The sequence below is a fragment of the Pteropus alecto genome, unplaced genomic scaffold (genome assembly GCF_000325575.1).
Source record: "Pteropus alecto unplaced genomic scaffold, ASM32557v1 scaffold92, whole genome shotgun sequence".
NCBI lineage: Eukaryota > Metazoa > Chordata > Mammalia > Chiroptera > Pteropodidae > Pteropus > Pteropus alecto.
Window position 1 is genome coordinate 9,664,791 of NW_006432447.1, and position 16,284 is coordinate 9,681,074.

A 16,284-nucleotide genomic window follows, 5' to 3' on the forward strand; every position below is an offset into this window, starting at 1 on the left:
CCAAGTTCATATGTGGAAGTCCTAACCCCGAATATGACTGAATTTGGAGATATGGCCTTCAGGAGGTTATTGAGGTTAAATAAGACCATGAGGATGGGGCCCTAAACCTTAGGATTAGTGTCCTGATAAAAAGAGACACCAGATAATCCTCTCTTTCTTCTTTCCCCCTCCCCTCTCCCCTCTTCTTTCGCTCTTGCTGTCGCTCACTCTCTCCTGTTCCCTCTCTCCCTCTCCCTCCCTCTCTTTTTCTCTCTCTCCCCAAAAGAAAAACTATTTGAAGACAACAAGAAGACAGCTGCCTGCAAGCCAGAAAAAAGCTCTCACCAGAAACAAAAGAAACCAGCTCCTTGATCTTGGACTTCCAGCCTCCAGAACTGTGAGAAATAAATTTCTGTTGTTTAAGACCCCCAGACTGTGGCATTTTTTATGGCAGCCTGAGAAGACTAACACGTGATCCTCCACAGCCCCTGTGCCAGGTACCCTCAGTACCCAGCAGCTCCAGAAGTCCATTCAGTGCCCATTTCTTCCCTGAACCTGGGCCCACGTTCAGAGGCCTAGAGAATCAAGCTGTGAGCCAGAATGTCTCACAAAATCACAATCATCCTCAATACTCATATTGTATTGCAAAATTTCTCATCCAGGGTAAACCTGGATATTTGCATTGACTGCTTCAGCCTTAATTATTGAGTCACTACGTTTTAAAGGGCAAGAGTCACTGTAATTGATGACAAAGGATCATCCCATGGCAAAGTCACTGCTGTTTTCCCCCCATCAACTGCTATGTCACAAACTATAGCATAAATTGCAGTGAGCAGGTATCGCACGCAGTCTCACATCAAATGATTTCACTGAAAATGACTTTATTTTCACAACAGGTGGTAAGAATGAAATTTCACTTTAAATGTCCCTTTTTCCAGACCCCTGCTTTGACTACTACTTCCAGGTTCTTGTGGTAAAGAAAGAAATCAAGTTTCAACTCACTTCCAAATTAGGTTTTATTCACTGGCTTTTTCTTTTGCTACATAGCCAAAAAAAAAAAAAAAAAATTAAAGTAATGTTATAGGTCAAGTTCAAGTTTCTTTTTCATTCAGTTCTAAATCCTTTAAGTAACTTTCAGGAAAGTTTTGGTTACTTTTTTAACTATTAGAATGCAGTCTTTCTCAAATCACAAATCATTTGGCCCCAAGCCCTCACTGGCAGGAAAATATTCAGGGGTTAGGTATCTAACCTCTGAGATTGTAGAGTGGGCTTCATCACTTATGAGCTGTGTGGCAGTGTCTCAGGAAAGGTAACCTCATTTTCATCAGCTATTAAAGCAGAAGCAGCAGTAATAAGGCTCTGCCTGACTCTACAGGGGTGCTGGGACACACCGAACCTCACATTCTTCCTTGGTTTCAAACCAGTTGGTGTCGTCCCCACAGGTGCCATACCAGAACTGCTGGCAAACCCGCTCCTCCTTGTTATAGTACCATTTCAGGATGTAATCCTGGCAGTCGCCTTCCAGTGGATCCATAAGACAAGGACCTGCCACAAAACAAATGCAGAGATAGCTGAATTTCCTGCATAAGCATGACAGGAAAGGAATGATGATTAGGTGTCATAGACCTAAAAATGAATCATAGCCTCACCACCAGCTGGCTGTGTGACCTTGAGCAAGTAACTTAACCTCTCTGAGACTCGGTTTCCTCAACCATAAAAGCAATATTTTTTTTTTTAAAGAAATCTACATCACAAGTTTGTTGTAAGGTGTCACATAACACATGTGAAAGGTACAATACTGTTATAGCTATTACTTTGCACAGTACTTAACATATGGCAGATACCAGACAATATATAAGTGAGTGAATGAGTGAATAAATGAATAAATAAATGAATATATCTTTCTAACACTGAGAACTCCTTCTTTGCTTATTATACTTATTTCTCTCTTTTTTCAAACTATCTCAATCCCTTGCCTAATCCCAAACCTGGCCAGCTTTCAAAGGCCTAAGCAAATCCAGCTTATTTATGATTTACTGCACCCTGACACTTGCCCAAGAAGTTAAGATATCTATTAAAAGAAAAACGTTATGTTGCTGGAAAATAAAAAGTAGCATTGAAAATCAGCAAGTTACAACAGAGCAAAATCTTAGATGCCTTAAATTTTAAATCAGACATTTATTTTCCCAGGTGTGTAACCTCTGCCTTCTAGGAAGAACAGATTTCCTTGGGCACATTTTATATCATAGAAAAATATTCTTGTTTCAGGTCAACCTTGCAGCATAGAATAGTGGTATCTTCCAAATAGTTTCCCCCCGGGCCTTCCAAGCACTCCCAAATAAAGACGACATTGTCTTCAAAATGCATGAGTCAAAATTTGTGGTCTGTTCTTGAGAAGCCGCCTACTCACCTCTCATTAATTTAATCAAAAACAGGCTAGTTTTCCTGAAGGAGTGACCAGACGTGCTGAGCACAAGAGGGTGAGATACACTCTTAGTGGAGTAAAGAACTGATCGTGAAAACTGTCTTATGCCTTGACCAGGCACATGTGAATTGGCCTGCGGCTTGAGTACGATACGGGGGCGGGGGGAGGAGAGGGAAGGGTGGAAGAGAGCAAGCAGTGAGGGCCCAGGAGAAGGAGCCAGAGAAATGCTTCTCCAAAAACTTATTAGAGTCAACAGAAAAACACTATAGTGATGAACTTTTGACTGTACTCTGTATCTACAAATAGTTTTCAGGCTCAGCAATTCACTAACACCAGTCTCTACTGTTACAAACTGATTCCAACTGACAAGCCAAGGACTTGCTTAAACAAATCGTTGTTTTTACTAGTGACGCTTTGTGGCTTTTGCTTTTAGAAGCCCCATCATTGCCTTTAGTCGACAATCAAACAGGCGCTGCTTCTCCTCAATTATTTTTCTAGGGCAGCACTGTCCAGAAGAAGTTTCTGCAATGAGGGAAGTGTTCTATATCTGCATTATCCAATACAGTAGCCACTGTCCACATTGGCTATTGGGTATTTGAAATATAGCTATTGTAACTAAGGATCTGAATTTTCAGTTTTTCATGTAGTTTCAAATTATTCGAATTTATGGCTAATACTTGAGCGACACAGCTATAGGTGAATAAATCTTCAATTCTTTAAACTAATAATCTCAAAGGTATTCTTTGCAACCTAACACTCAGGAAGCCTCAGAGTCTTATTTACTTTTATCAGTATCATATAGCATTGAGGGTGGGGCAAACAAGTTTTCACCAAAGCAACTATTGCTAGCCCCCAATTTCACATTTGCATTATTTTTACCATGTGTGTTAATTTTTGCCTTCTTGGAAGAATCCTACAGCAGCGATCAGTTTTACTCAAGCAAGTCCATGGAATCCAGGAACAAAGAAAGAAAAAGGGAAGAGAAAGAAGAGAGTTGGATAGGTATGAAGAATAGTGTAAAAGTGGAAATTCTCCAGTTTCAGGGAGGCAGTATCTCCAGGTGCAAGCAGTAACTCAGTCACAGGGAGGAGATATCTCCAGGTGCCAGCCCCAGAAGTGCAACATTCCAAGGAGAAAATAATAAAACTGTCTACTAGGCCTTGTTTGATCTGAGAGTTCCCCGGATACATTTATCTTTGTACAAAACATTAACGACTAACTTCTGCTTCTTGTAATCTGCTTATTCAAGGATGTAATAGGAGGCTTTATAAGCTGCCTCCTCTAGAAGCTTGGGGCTGATCTCCTCTAACCCTGCGTGGTAGAGAGTCAGTCGCCGGCCGGCTAATAAAGGCTCATAATTCATCTCAATTGGCTCCGTGGGTCTCAGATTCATTCACGCCACAACAATAGCTACAATGAAATTGTGATTTTGCCTAAGCTGTTTCTGTCTCTTCGTACACATGTCTTATAATGTAGCCCTACTTGGTGGAGAAAATTAAAAAAAAAAAAAAAAGATTTATGTGCTTTAGAAATAACACTGAAATGGTAAATTATACCAAGATTAGCCTGGCTTCTATCAAGAGAAATGACATTATTTAATTCTTCACAAGTAGGTGCAATAGAAGGTTACAGGTGCTACGGCAGAATATGGCTTAAGATACAGGGGCACAAAGGAGGCCATGAAAATTTAATACTACCTGGGGGCCGGAAAGGACTCTAAGTAGAGGTGACACTGAGTATGAAAAGATGAGTAGATGTAATCCAGGTGGACATGGTGGAGAGGATGCAGATGGGCAGATGGTAAGCGATGGCATGGAGACTTGGAATGAAGAACAGGGCATAAGGGGCAACCGAAAATAGTGCAAGAGGTACATGTAGGGAAGTGGTGGCAAGTAGGTCCCCGAGCATCAATGTAGAGATCTAATCACAGTGGCCTATGTGCCTTACGAAGGCACCTGGACATTATCTTATAAACCATGAGAAATACAGAAAAAGTGTAATGTCACAACCAGATTTGGCATTTTAGAAAAATTAAATTTGGTGTCTAGAATGGAATTAGGAGGAGGACAATCTGGAAGAAATGAGACCAGTTAGACAGCACTGCAGTTCCACTGGAGGTGAAAGCCAAGGTGTTAAGAGGGAGGATGTGGGAAAAGCAGATGGATCTGAGAGATGCTGAGGAGGAAGTTACGCCAAGAGTAGATACCTGTTGGAGGCAGGAGAGTAGGAGAGGAAACAAGTAGCGTGATATTTGGGTTTTGATTTTCCATTCCTGGTCCAATGGGGGTTCGTTCCAGTCAAGGAATAAAGGAGAAAGTTTGGATGGAAAAGACGGTTTGTTTGAGATGACTGAGGGCATGTGCAATGGTGCCATCTGGAGGTTAGTTAAAAACACTGGTCTGCATCTCAGGAGACAGTTAAAGATGGAAGGTACCGATTTGAAGTCCTCACTACAGAGGGGAAGAGTTGAAGTTGTGGTAGGAAAGCTGGCTCCAGTCATGTGTGGGGAATGCTTAGAAGACTGAAGAAAGGACGTTGGGGAAGGCATTGCAGGTTCACCATGAAATTAATGAAGCCGAAACTTCAGGGTCCTCCATTTGCATAAGCCTCTTCCAAGTAAATATTCACTTTTGTGCTTAATTTTAAAATTTTGTGTTCTCTAGTAAACAGAGCCCCCCTAAATTGTATAAACTTCAGGTTCCATAAAACCTGGATCCCCCTGTGAGGACGAACCTAGGAAGATGAACTCACAACGATGGAGGGGTCAGAAGTAAAACAAGGATCTTATCTCCAAAGCTAAGACAGGAAAGAGTTTGAAGAGGAAGGTAGTGGCCAACAGTGGCCCCATCTCAAGAACTCAAGTCAGTGAGGTCTGAAAGGGCCTTTTGGTCCTTTTTGACCAAAAAGGATGGAACACTCATGAAGAAAAGAGACAGCTCCTTTCTCTGGCTGGAGGACAGGAAGAGAGGGTGTGCAGAAATACAGGAAGCTGCAGGAGGCTGCATCTGGCCACCTTTATTTCTTTTGGAAGCAAACAAATAAGGGCATCTGCTAAAGAAAGAGACATGGAGGAAGGAGAGGAGTTGGTAAAGATTTGGAGTGGCCTCAAAATGCACTGGGAGGGGACTGGCCAGAGCCAAGTTACAAAGCGGGTGGGAAATCTGGGGAACCTTCAAGCCTCAGTTTTTGTGAATACAATTAGGTTAGATTACCAGGAAGCTCTCCTCTATCTCTTTCACCTTAAATTGTGAGAAAGGATGCCTTAGAGCAGTGGTTCTCCCTCTTGTTTGCTCAGTGGAATTACTAGGTAAGCCCCCTACCCAGAGATTCCGATTCAAGTGATCTGGGGTGAGGTCTAGGTATTGAGAATTTTGAAAGAGTCCCAGGTGATTTCAATTTACAGCCAAGACTAAAAATCACTGCCTTAATAAGATTACCTGAGAATATTATATACTGAAAATAGAATAATCAACAGAATAAGTTCTTCTATGCTTAATTTTTAGCCTAAGGAGGTGAAATGTTACTGTCCCTGCTGGGGGTCTGGCTCTGCAATGCCATTCTCCTAATACTTTAACTCTTTTAAGCAATTCCTTAAGTCAGTCAATGCCCCATTGAAAGCAGACATTCTGCAGCTTTCAAAAAAACTATTACTGAATTGAAATGCATAATCCATAATGTGAGTTGTTGTATATGAAGGCAAATCCTATCCTTCTACAGATAGCTTACTATGGTCATATAAATGGAGTATGAGCTGAGATCTATACTTTGTAACATTGCTGGGATTTTTAATAATGTCTTCCTAAGTTTGATTAGTGTTCTTAAATATCTCACTTTTATTCCTCTATTTGGTTTTGTTATTTCCTTTGCACATGCATTTGTTTTGGAACCTAAGGGTGGGACATAGCAGCAGCATCTTAACAGCTAACTCAGATTGCAGTTTACTATGTTGTGGTAAACATATGAATTATCAAGTTTTATTTTCAAAACAACCCAATGAAGTAGGTATTCACATAATCCTCACTTTAAGATCAGGAAAATAAGCCACAGAGAGATTAAATAACTTTCCATGTCTACTTATCTAGCAGCCCCAGATGGAGAACAATCTAGGAACATTCAAAAACCTCTGGGAAATTATTGCTCATTTAATCTAAGCAGGACTGACCACACCACTCACTAGAAACTCTTTCAGCCGTCTTTCCCCTGCATTTAAAAAAATTTCAGAGTCAAATCCCCACAAATCTCTTTCTAATGTATTCATTGTTTTGCTTACTTTGTTCCGCCCATGTAAGGGTAATGTAGCCTTTGCATTACTACATTCTGTGATCCAAAAATCGATGCTACCATTGTTTTAGATAGATGCAATCGTTCCTGAAACTTGGTCAGAGCACAGGCGGCCGCTCATACAGAAAAGAGCCTTCTACAAGCCAGTGCATTTTCCCTCAAGGTCAGGAGTATGTTCACCACTTCTGCAATCGGTCATTGCTGCTCCACAGTGAAGTACCGACACTTCATGATGTGTGCCTCCATCATGCTCCCTGAAATAGCTTCTGTTCAGCTCCTGTTTTACAGTCAGGTGAAAGTTAGCCATTCTATGTTTTCTTAAACTGATTTCTTTAACAGTATACATGAATTCGTTCATTTGGAAACTGTATAAAGGAAACCGTATAAAAAGGCAAATTTTTCATGCTAACATAGTGTACAGGAATTTTTTTTTTAAGATAAAGATTTTAAAAAGTGAATTCAACCTAAGGAACAAGAAGTCATTTGGTTTTTACCATAGGCAGTGCCCAAACTTATTTCTTTTCCACTTTCTTTTTGTTTTGCAAGCATTTCTTGTTCATTTTCTTCAGCTGCATATCCATTCTTTTCATAATTTTCAGGTGCTTCTTTCTGAGTTACAGATGTCATCGTGGCTGTTCTATTCTCTAGAAGAAAGTCTGTTGCTTCAAATGCTTCCAAGTCATCAGCAAAGCCAGCTATGCCACGACGGCGCTTGGGCAACCTGTACAGAAACAACCCACGTCGAACTGCATAACCAAACTACGAGAACGGAAAGGTTCAATTACCCATTGATATTGCTGGCTCGATAAACTTTAGGTTTAGGGCATTTCTGATGACTTTGTTATCACATTAGCTACTCCCTTAGATCTACAAAAGTGTTTGAACGAACATCACGATAATATGTTTAGCATTATTAATTTTACCTCTGGGACATGGGATTAGAAGATGGGGGGATGTGGTGGAATGGAAATTTTTCATTTTTTGCTTTTATACACTTATGTGCTCTTTGAATGTTTTCTATTGGTCCCGTGTTACTCTTAACATTAAAAGAAATAAGAAGAAGAAAAGAAAAACCAAACCATGTCAGAGTTGGCAAATACAGGAACATCTTGTGTTTTGCAGGCATTTCTTGTTCAATACTTTGGGTCAGGTCAAGGACTGGCATTGCCTGTGACCATGCTTTAGGGAGACAGTTTCCTACAGGGAACAGAGCTATGGGACAACTTCAGCTCTGCCCTCGGCCTACCTCTTGATAAGCCTAAGTGCTTGCAGCAGAGTGTCCCCTCGGTTGGGGCCCCCACACACTTCAGTCAGCTCTGGGGGTGGGTACTGGTTTGTTCCACCTAAAAATAAAATATCAAACCAAATCAAATAAAGCATAAAATGATATAAAATTTTTAAATGAAATAAATGAAGTAAAATAAAGCATAAAAAAAACCAAAATATTATCCATTAACACAAAATTTAAAAGATATAAAATAAAATCAAATAAAGCATAAGAAAGTAAAACGTACAATAAAGCAAAATAAACATAACAAAAAATGAAATAAAATGAAACATAAAAACAAAAAAAATCCATTGACATAAAATCAAAAAGACATAAAATTAATTCAAGTAAAGCATAAAATAAATACAAAAATAAAAGCCAATAAAATAAAAAATAAAAATAAAAACAAAAATGCATCCTATCACATAAATAAAATTACAACATAAAAGAATATAACAAGACATAAAATGCAACCTGACAAAATAAAACATAAAAAATAAAGTAAAATGAAATTAAAACAGAATAGAAAAGTGGTCCCTTTAGCCTGCTTTTCTCTCAAATGGTTCCTAAGCCATCAGCCCTCTATTAGAAATCTCTCCTTCACCTCCTGTAACAATAAGAGATGTAAATTTCAGAGTGGTTCACTGACCTTTCTAGGATCACACAGCTCACTAGTGGCACAGCTAAGACTAGAACTGATTCATGGATCTTTGTACCTCTCAAACTGGAGAGGCACAAATGCTGTGTCAGTACTTCTAACATATCCATCAGACTCCCTTTATTCCTTCAGTGATAAAGGAGCAGATGTCTCTCAAGGCTCCCAATAGGGTGTCACACACACTTATAAACTGAAAATCTCATGTCTCCCGGCAAAGAAGGCAAGAAGTCCTCACATGTTACACCTCAAGGCTCCCAATAGGGTGTCACACACACAAACTGAAAATCTCATGTCCCCCGGCAAAGAAGGCAAGAAGTCCTCACATGTTACAACAAGGCACCCTGCATGTGAGTTGTTTGGATTATGTACTGGTGGACAAAGCCCAAAACAAACTCCTGGAAATGTGACCAGAATAATACCCATTCCCTCAATCCTAATAATCTCCATTATCATGTTAGGGATACAGTTTTGGTACTGGCTGCCCATGAATTTGGTTGAACTAGTTCCAGTTGGAAGTGAGGACACTAGGACAGGAAGTAGGGAAGAATTCCAGCCAGGATACAGTCAGTGTGCCCTTTAACCTTCACTGTTGGCTTCATCCACCATAACCTGAGGTGGGAGACCCTCCCTCACTTCCTGCCAAGTCCCTGAAGACCTCTGAAAATATATGTCATAAACACTTGTTACTCAAAATGTGGTCCACGGACTAGCAGCATCAGTATCACTTGGGAGCTTGTTAAAAATGCGCAATCTCAGGCCTCAGCTCAGCCCCACTGAATCAAAATCCACATTTTAACAAGATCCCCAGTGTGTGCATGTTAAAATTTGAGAAGCACTGTTATACGCCACTGGATTCTGGAGTCTGGGTTACAGGATATAGTAATTACAGTAACTACACCTTATATTTGTACAGCACTCGTGCTTTTCCGAGCCCCTCCATGCATATATTTGAAAGTAGGCTTTTCAAATAAGGAAGAGACTATAATTCTCATTTTGGTAAAAGAGAAAATTGAGAAGTTAAATAGAAACCTGAGGTCTACCAGCCACCAGCTGAGAGGTTCCAAACAAGAAAGCTGCACTAGGCGTGGCACAGTGTCAGGGCAATGAAATAGCTCAGGGTTTTTAGGAAATGGGGTGCTCTCTGGAAGCTCCACAGAGGCTGTGGAGCTGCACACACTTCGGCAATGGTAAAGGGTACAGCAAACAACTGCTTGCCCAAATGCCAGGCTCTGGAATTTCCTCTCCCTACCCCATCCAGGGTATCCCCAGGGTTCCAGGACCACTCACTTTTTAGGAGATTCAGGAAGGCCCGCATGAAGCCCCGGGTGTAGGCTACCTCTGGGTCTGAGATCCCCTCCAGGCGCAACAGGTGCTGCTCAGAGGGGGCACTGGCCACTTGGGCCAGCTCAGCCAGCTCATGGGTTCCCACGCCTGAGCCCAAGGCCAACACAAACAGAGTGATGCCCTTGCACTTGGCCTCCAGGGACACAGTCCTTAGCTTCTCCTGGTCCCATCTGCTGGTCTCACTGGCCACGATGGCGAAGAGAATCCGTGCCCTCCTGGGCAGTGGGGCTGCCAGGAGCACCTTCTCTAGTGTCCACTCCAGGGCGTGGCCCAGGGCAGGAGCTCCTTGCAGGGGGTGGCCTACAGCCTCATGGATGTGCCTCTGCATCTGCATCCGGTGACCAAAGGTGGTCAGGAGGAAACCCTCAAGCACAGGGGGGTGTCCAGAGCCTGGCCAGAAGCCAGGAGTTGTGTGCATCACCAGGGCCGCGCGTGCCCCGTAGAGGGACGTGTTCGGCTGTGCAGCCACCTCTATGTTGTCGAGCGTGGCATCCACTAGACTCAAGGCAGCCCGGTACACATCCTTGCTGACGCTGTGGGAGCTGTCCACCACGAATGCCACGTCCACGTCTACTGCCAGGGGTCCGGGCGTGCCCAACCTGCACTCCGGAGCTGGTCGGCACTTGTCTGGGGAGGAAGGCGGGGAGAGGCCAGGGTTACTATGCATCTCTTTCCTTTCCATGCAAACAGATTTCTAGATTCTCAATAAGGATAGCTGTTGCTGAGCGCTATTTGCATTGTGTTAACACGGCCAGCAGATGGACACTGTAAGAAAATGTGCCCCTTTATCAGAAGAAAGAATCGAGATGATCTGATTTCACATTTAATGTTTCTAACCACTAGGCCATATGGCTTCCTAATCTTTAGCTTCACTGACACCTGCCTGGTTCAGTCTGTGCCCTGCCTTTTATGGGGCGTGTGACCTTGGGCAAATTACTCAGCCTTCCCATTACCTCCGTTTCTTCATCTTTCAGATGGGGGCAATGATGATAATAATAGAACCTATTTTGTGAGGTTTAAATCTAAAAATGAGTTCATCTATGTAAAGTGCTCAGAACAATCCCTGGTGCATAGTAAAAGCTCAAACTCGGTAAATACCAACCAGATTTATGCTTCTATAGGAGAGAGAACTGAGGCCCAGAGAAACAACGCGTCAAATGAGATGATGGATGAGAAAGCAGTTCATCAACTGCAACATGCTCTATGAATGGCAGTTACTACATTTGACTTGGCCAAGTTCTCAGAACCAAATCTCTCATGGCAGTGATAGGTCTTAGTGTGGAGCAATTAAATCCCCTTTTGATTTCACCTGTAGGGCTCACTCTAGCCTTAAGTGATGTGGGAATGGATGAGAGCTCTCCATACAGGGGTATGCATGGGCTTCAGCACAAAGTTCTCTCTGGCACAGGCTAGTGTGAGGTGCGAGGTAGAGTGAAGGAGGCTGAAGACACATAATAACTTGTCAGTACCCTGCTGGTGGTCAATGGCAGTTCCAGGCCTAGAACCCAGGACTCTTGACTTGGTTCAGTGGTCTGCCCTTCACACTAAAATGCCTAAGAAAGGAACACAAGCCCAGCCATCTACAGGAACCTGGCAGGACAGGTGAATGAGCAGAGTAGATCAGCAGTAAGACAATAGGGAGGGGAAGGGACTGTAGGGTGCTAGCAGACACTTGCCCCCTCAAAAGGGGATAGGCACAACTTAGCTCTGGCTGACTATGACCACATGGGAATCCAACATCTGTGATTCTCCAGACTATTGCAACTTCCTAAGAAAAACTGATAATCCAGAATTAATAGGAAATTCCCAGATTCTAAAATACTGCACATACCAAACAAATACACATCTGCAGAGCAGATCTGGCCCGTGGCTCTTGGCTAGTCCATCCTGTTCTAAAGACATCGGTCTGGTAAGAAATGCTGTCCAGGCTTACCATAGCAGAGAGTGCAGCGGGCCATGTGCTCCACATCCTGTTGGCTCTCAGTCTCCCAGACGAATAAATGAACTCTGTTGGTTCCATCCATCTAATCCAAACATATATGCAAGTTTGTCATTAGCTGAATTAAATTTCAGACTATGTTTCTTTTTCCATTTCAGATAAGCAAAACATTAGTATGATATTTTGAGGAGAATATATAATTATAGAAATATATGTATCTATTATTTGGCATTATTTGACAGTTATTGATAGCCTTTTAGGACAAAGTCCCACTGAAGGTCAGCCGCTCCTCCTTCATTCCTGTGCCTAGGACCAAGCAGGCTCCAGACCCTCCTGTGGCAGCAAAGTGCTTAGCATTTGAAGTTGTTATGCTAGGCCTCAGGGAGATTGACAGGTAAAGGTAACTTTATTTTTTAATTTAATTTTTTTTAAAATGCCTACAGCATCTGGTCTTCCTAGGTGGTCTCCCATCCAAGTACTAACCAGGCCCAACCCTGCTTAGCTTCTGAGATCAGACGAGATCAGGCACATTCAGGATGGCATAGCTGTAGATGCAAGGGTAGCTTTAAAAAAGAACGTTCCATGACATACACTCCTTACAGAGCTCTTCACTCTTTCTGTTTAGGACTGCAGCATATCCCATCATTGTCTCTCAGAGTGAGCTTTGCTTAAAAGAAAAAGCCTTTGGGGAAAAGAAATATAAAGACTCCAACTTTTGTTTATGCTAATGTAACACCAAAACAAACAAACAAATAGATAAACCAAACAGGAACATTCCTAAGTCTCCTGAGAAGAAAGGTGAAATGCATCCTATTTTGTTCCTCACACAGCAAAAGCAATCTAAATTGTGCTTTTACCTAACTTAGAAATTCAAATTAACCAAGACTGATTATGCAACTACTACATAACAATGTTAGCAAGCCATGTGGACATACAAAATGACACAGCCACACCCTCAAATCACTGAAAACCTCAGTGGAAGGAGAGACAAACTATTCTCAAGAAAGAAGGAGGTCCAATAATATGTTTTAGGAACACAAGAAGAGGAGATTAATTTCAAGGGGAAGGGATAGAGAGAATCTGATGAAGATGATGGTATCTAGTACTTTCAAAAGAATGAGCAGGATGCTTATGTAGAAAAGAAGTAGAAAAAAAGCATTACAGCGTAGAAGAACAGCATGTACAAAGGCCCAGAGGTAGGCAGTGGTTATCTACAGAATTCTCATTGCTCTCACTCCCCAAAGATTAGAGAATACCCACCTCCAATGTGCACACAGAAACTACACAGCACATCTGAAACCCTGAAACTCCTTACCAGATGGAGGAGGATGACATGAAGAATGTGCACAGAGTTGCCAACATTCAACATTCATACAGATCTCCTCCCCATGGTTATAAGATCTGAGCATTGACCAAACCAAATGGACCTAATTAATCACCAAGGGTTAGAGAAAACAGGGTAGGCACGCATATGATACATTGATAGCTTACTGGAAAACACATGAGGCAATTTGGAAGGCCTCTGAAATCAGGATCCCCATCTGTGTTCCAGAAGTTATGAGGAAACTGGGATAACCCTGGGAGCATTAATTTTACCTCCAAGAGTTGTGGGGAAATGCTAAGCTTGTATACATTATTTTTAAATAACAGGGAAATGGGGGAAGTATGTTATAAAGGTCAGAATTTGTGTGAATGTTTAAGATACTATGAAAGACTTCAAACAAATTCAAATATTTTCCCAAGTCTATACAAAGGAATGGTTCATAGGGAAAGTTCTATGCAGCAAGAATAGATTAAGTGTCATGAACCTGGGTCCTAGTCCTTGGTGTGCCCTAGTTGGCTATGTGGTCTTGGACAAGTCTCTGGCCTCACTTTCCTCAGCAACAAAGTTTTAGGGTAGGAGTCAATGCTGCTGAGTTTTCTTTCTGTTTCAACACAGCCTGGTCCTCCATTACTGTCTTCTGTATTTGCCTCGTGTTCAGGGCGTTGTGTTACCTTTTCTACTCTGAGCAGCTAAGATTATTGTTCTGCTTGTTGGGAAATGACCAACTTCAAAGGAATTAAAGTAGCTACAGAACTTGAATCTTTTAAAAATGGTTTCTTAGGAAGAATAATTTTATGTTCCTGTAAAAAATTTTCCTTTTCCTGTAAAAACAAAATTGTGGGAACAAGTACACAAAAACAAATTGGAAGTCCATAGGGAACTATGATTCAGAATAGATTCATCTGTACCTAGTCGTTCTTAAGTGACATTTAATTACTTTGACTTTGGAATGGCCAGCGTGGGCCTAGTCACTGATCAGATCTATAATTCCGGAGAAAGCTCAAGCAGAGAGATAGTACGGGATGAAATCCTAGTGTGAGAAGAGGAAATAGGATCTGTGATTCCTACTGCAAAAGTATCAGAAAAGGAAATCTCAAAAATAGAGGCCCTTAAACACCACCCAAGTGATCTGCGTGAGGCTCAAAGCTTTATTATAGTTTGAATCAGCACCTTTGGTAATTCTTTCAACCAACTTCATTTCTGAGGGTCCAGTTGTGGTCTGTGGGGACTAGGTATATACTAAAGACAGGACTATATGGAGGCAGGAAGGATGCAGCACAGGGATTTGCATTAACACCCTCTTTTATTTAATAGAAAGACATTTTATGAAAGAATACAGACAACCCTTAAACCTCAGCCCTCACTATTAAAGAACTCCCCATGAGCCCTGAGCTGAAGAGACCCACATGGTTAAATTCGATGCTTCAGCTGCTGTATTAAACTGCCAGAGGCCATGGGATGATATTCATTCCCGGGATTGAGCTGGGGGAGGCTCTTGGCTTAGACAGATAGATGAAGAGGGGAAAGAAGCAAATGCTGGGGAGGATGATTTGCCTTGGGACACAGGAAGAGCTAACTGGACCCTAACAAGGGAGAGTTAGAAACAATCTTGCATCCAGTTGAGGTAATGGCTTGGAGAACAAGAAGAGAAAATTGAAAAAACTAGGGGAAGGAGATAGGAGAGTAGTCACATAACCAGTGACTGATCCCAGGAGCTGGAGTTCAATTTCAGCTCCTGCCAGCAGGCACGGTGCCACCAAGGCTGCTGTGAAGCAGTTGACTTTCTGGACTCCCCAGCAAATAGGGGCCAACATTGGATTGAGGGTGTTGGGTGGCAGAGTGAGACTCGAGAACCAAACATATGTGGATGCCAATTCCAGGACTATGTAGTTTAAAAGAAGTCACTAACCCCTGACCCTCCCTTTATCTCCTCTGGGAAATGTAGATTGTCATTATTAACTTGTAGGATAGTCACGAGGATCATACCAACACTTCAAACTTTAACACTCATGCAAACCACCTGGGAGTCTTGTTGGAAATGAGGAGCTTGATTGATTAGCCTGGGGGTGGAGCTTGAGATTTGGCATTTCTTACAAACCTGGGTGACGCTGATGTGGCTGGTCCCAGGACCACGTTTTGAGTAATGAGGGGTTAAAATGAAAAAGCATGGAAAGCATGTAGCATGGCAATTGGAACTCCATAGAGTTTCATTAAATGGAAGCTATCCATTTAACAGTTATGGGGCAAAGGTGCACTCTTAGGGGCCTCGAGAAGATGGTAATAATGGCCTATATTGAGTATGCACACAGAAAGTCCCTGTAGGCACTATCTCATAATAATTCTCACAGCAAACCTGTGAGTTTATTCCTTGTTTATTGGTGAATAAATTGAGGTCCTAGTGCCAATAGACAGGTCCAGACAGCACAAGGGACAAAACCAGAGTTTGAAGCCTCATTGCCTAATTTCTTCCTTGGTTGTTGATTCTGGTTTTAGGAAAGTAATGATCTAACAGAAAATAGCAGCCCACAAGGCCTCAGCAGGGGTACATCCATGGCTTCTAAAAAGGCCTGTCTGGCAACCCAACATTTTCTTCAAAAAAAAAAAAAAAGAATGTTCTCCTGCAACTTTTTTGAATTCTAAAATTATATCAAAATTTTAAAAATATTCCTCAAATCCCTTTGGCCTTCCTCTGAACGTTTTCATCTTCTAAATCTGATTTTTTTGTTTTTATGTCTCTGTGATAGAAATCCAAATAGATTCTTTAGATTTTTTTAAAAAGAGCAATACACAGAAATAGATATAGAGGCAGTTCATAGACCTAGCTCATAGTATTGTTGTAAAGATAAAACGAAATAATGCATGAAAAAGAACTTTGAACTTCTAAACTCTCTTCTTTTCCTGTTTTTGACTTTGGATTTAAAATCCCACTGCTAATGAGAATTCCAAACCTTGAGCAAATTATTTAACTTCTCTGTGTCTCAGTTTCATCATTTGAAAAGTGAACCAACGATAACAGTTACCTCATTGGGTTGTTGTAAGAATTAAATGAATCAGTAAGTAGGAAGAT

The 16,284-nt window shown here is 41.7% G+C and overlaps 1 protein-coding gene and 1 non-coding gene across 2 annotated transcripts in view; both read right to left on the reverse strand.

The window, feature by feature from the left end:
• Window positions 1–1,348: 1,348 nt before the first annotated feature.
• Window positions 1,349–16,284, reverse strand: part of LOC102883890 (collagen alpha-4(VI) chain-like) — an 85,367-nt gene continuing 70,431 nt past the window's right edge. Inside the window, 5 exon segments of the mRNA XM_025043654.1 lie at window positions 1,349–1,524; window positions 7,180–7,406; window positions 7,932–8,028; window positions 9,898–10,581; window positions 11,888–11,978. Coding sequence (XP_024899422.1) covers window positions 1,349–1,524; window positions 7,180–7,406; window positions 7,932–8,028; window positions 9,898–10,581; window positions 11,888–11,978 — 1,275 coding nt within the window.
• LOC112476016 lies at window positions 12,328–12,446 on the reverse strand. Its single transcript, XR_003044942.1, has one exon. It is a non-coding gene; the product is annotated as a 5S ribosomal RNA (ribosomal RNA).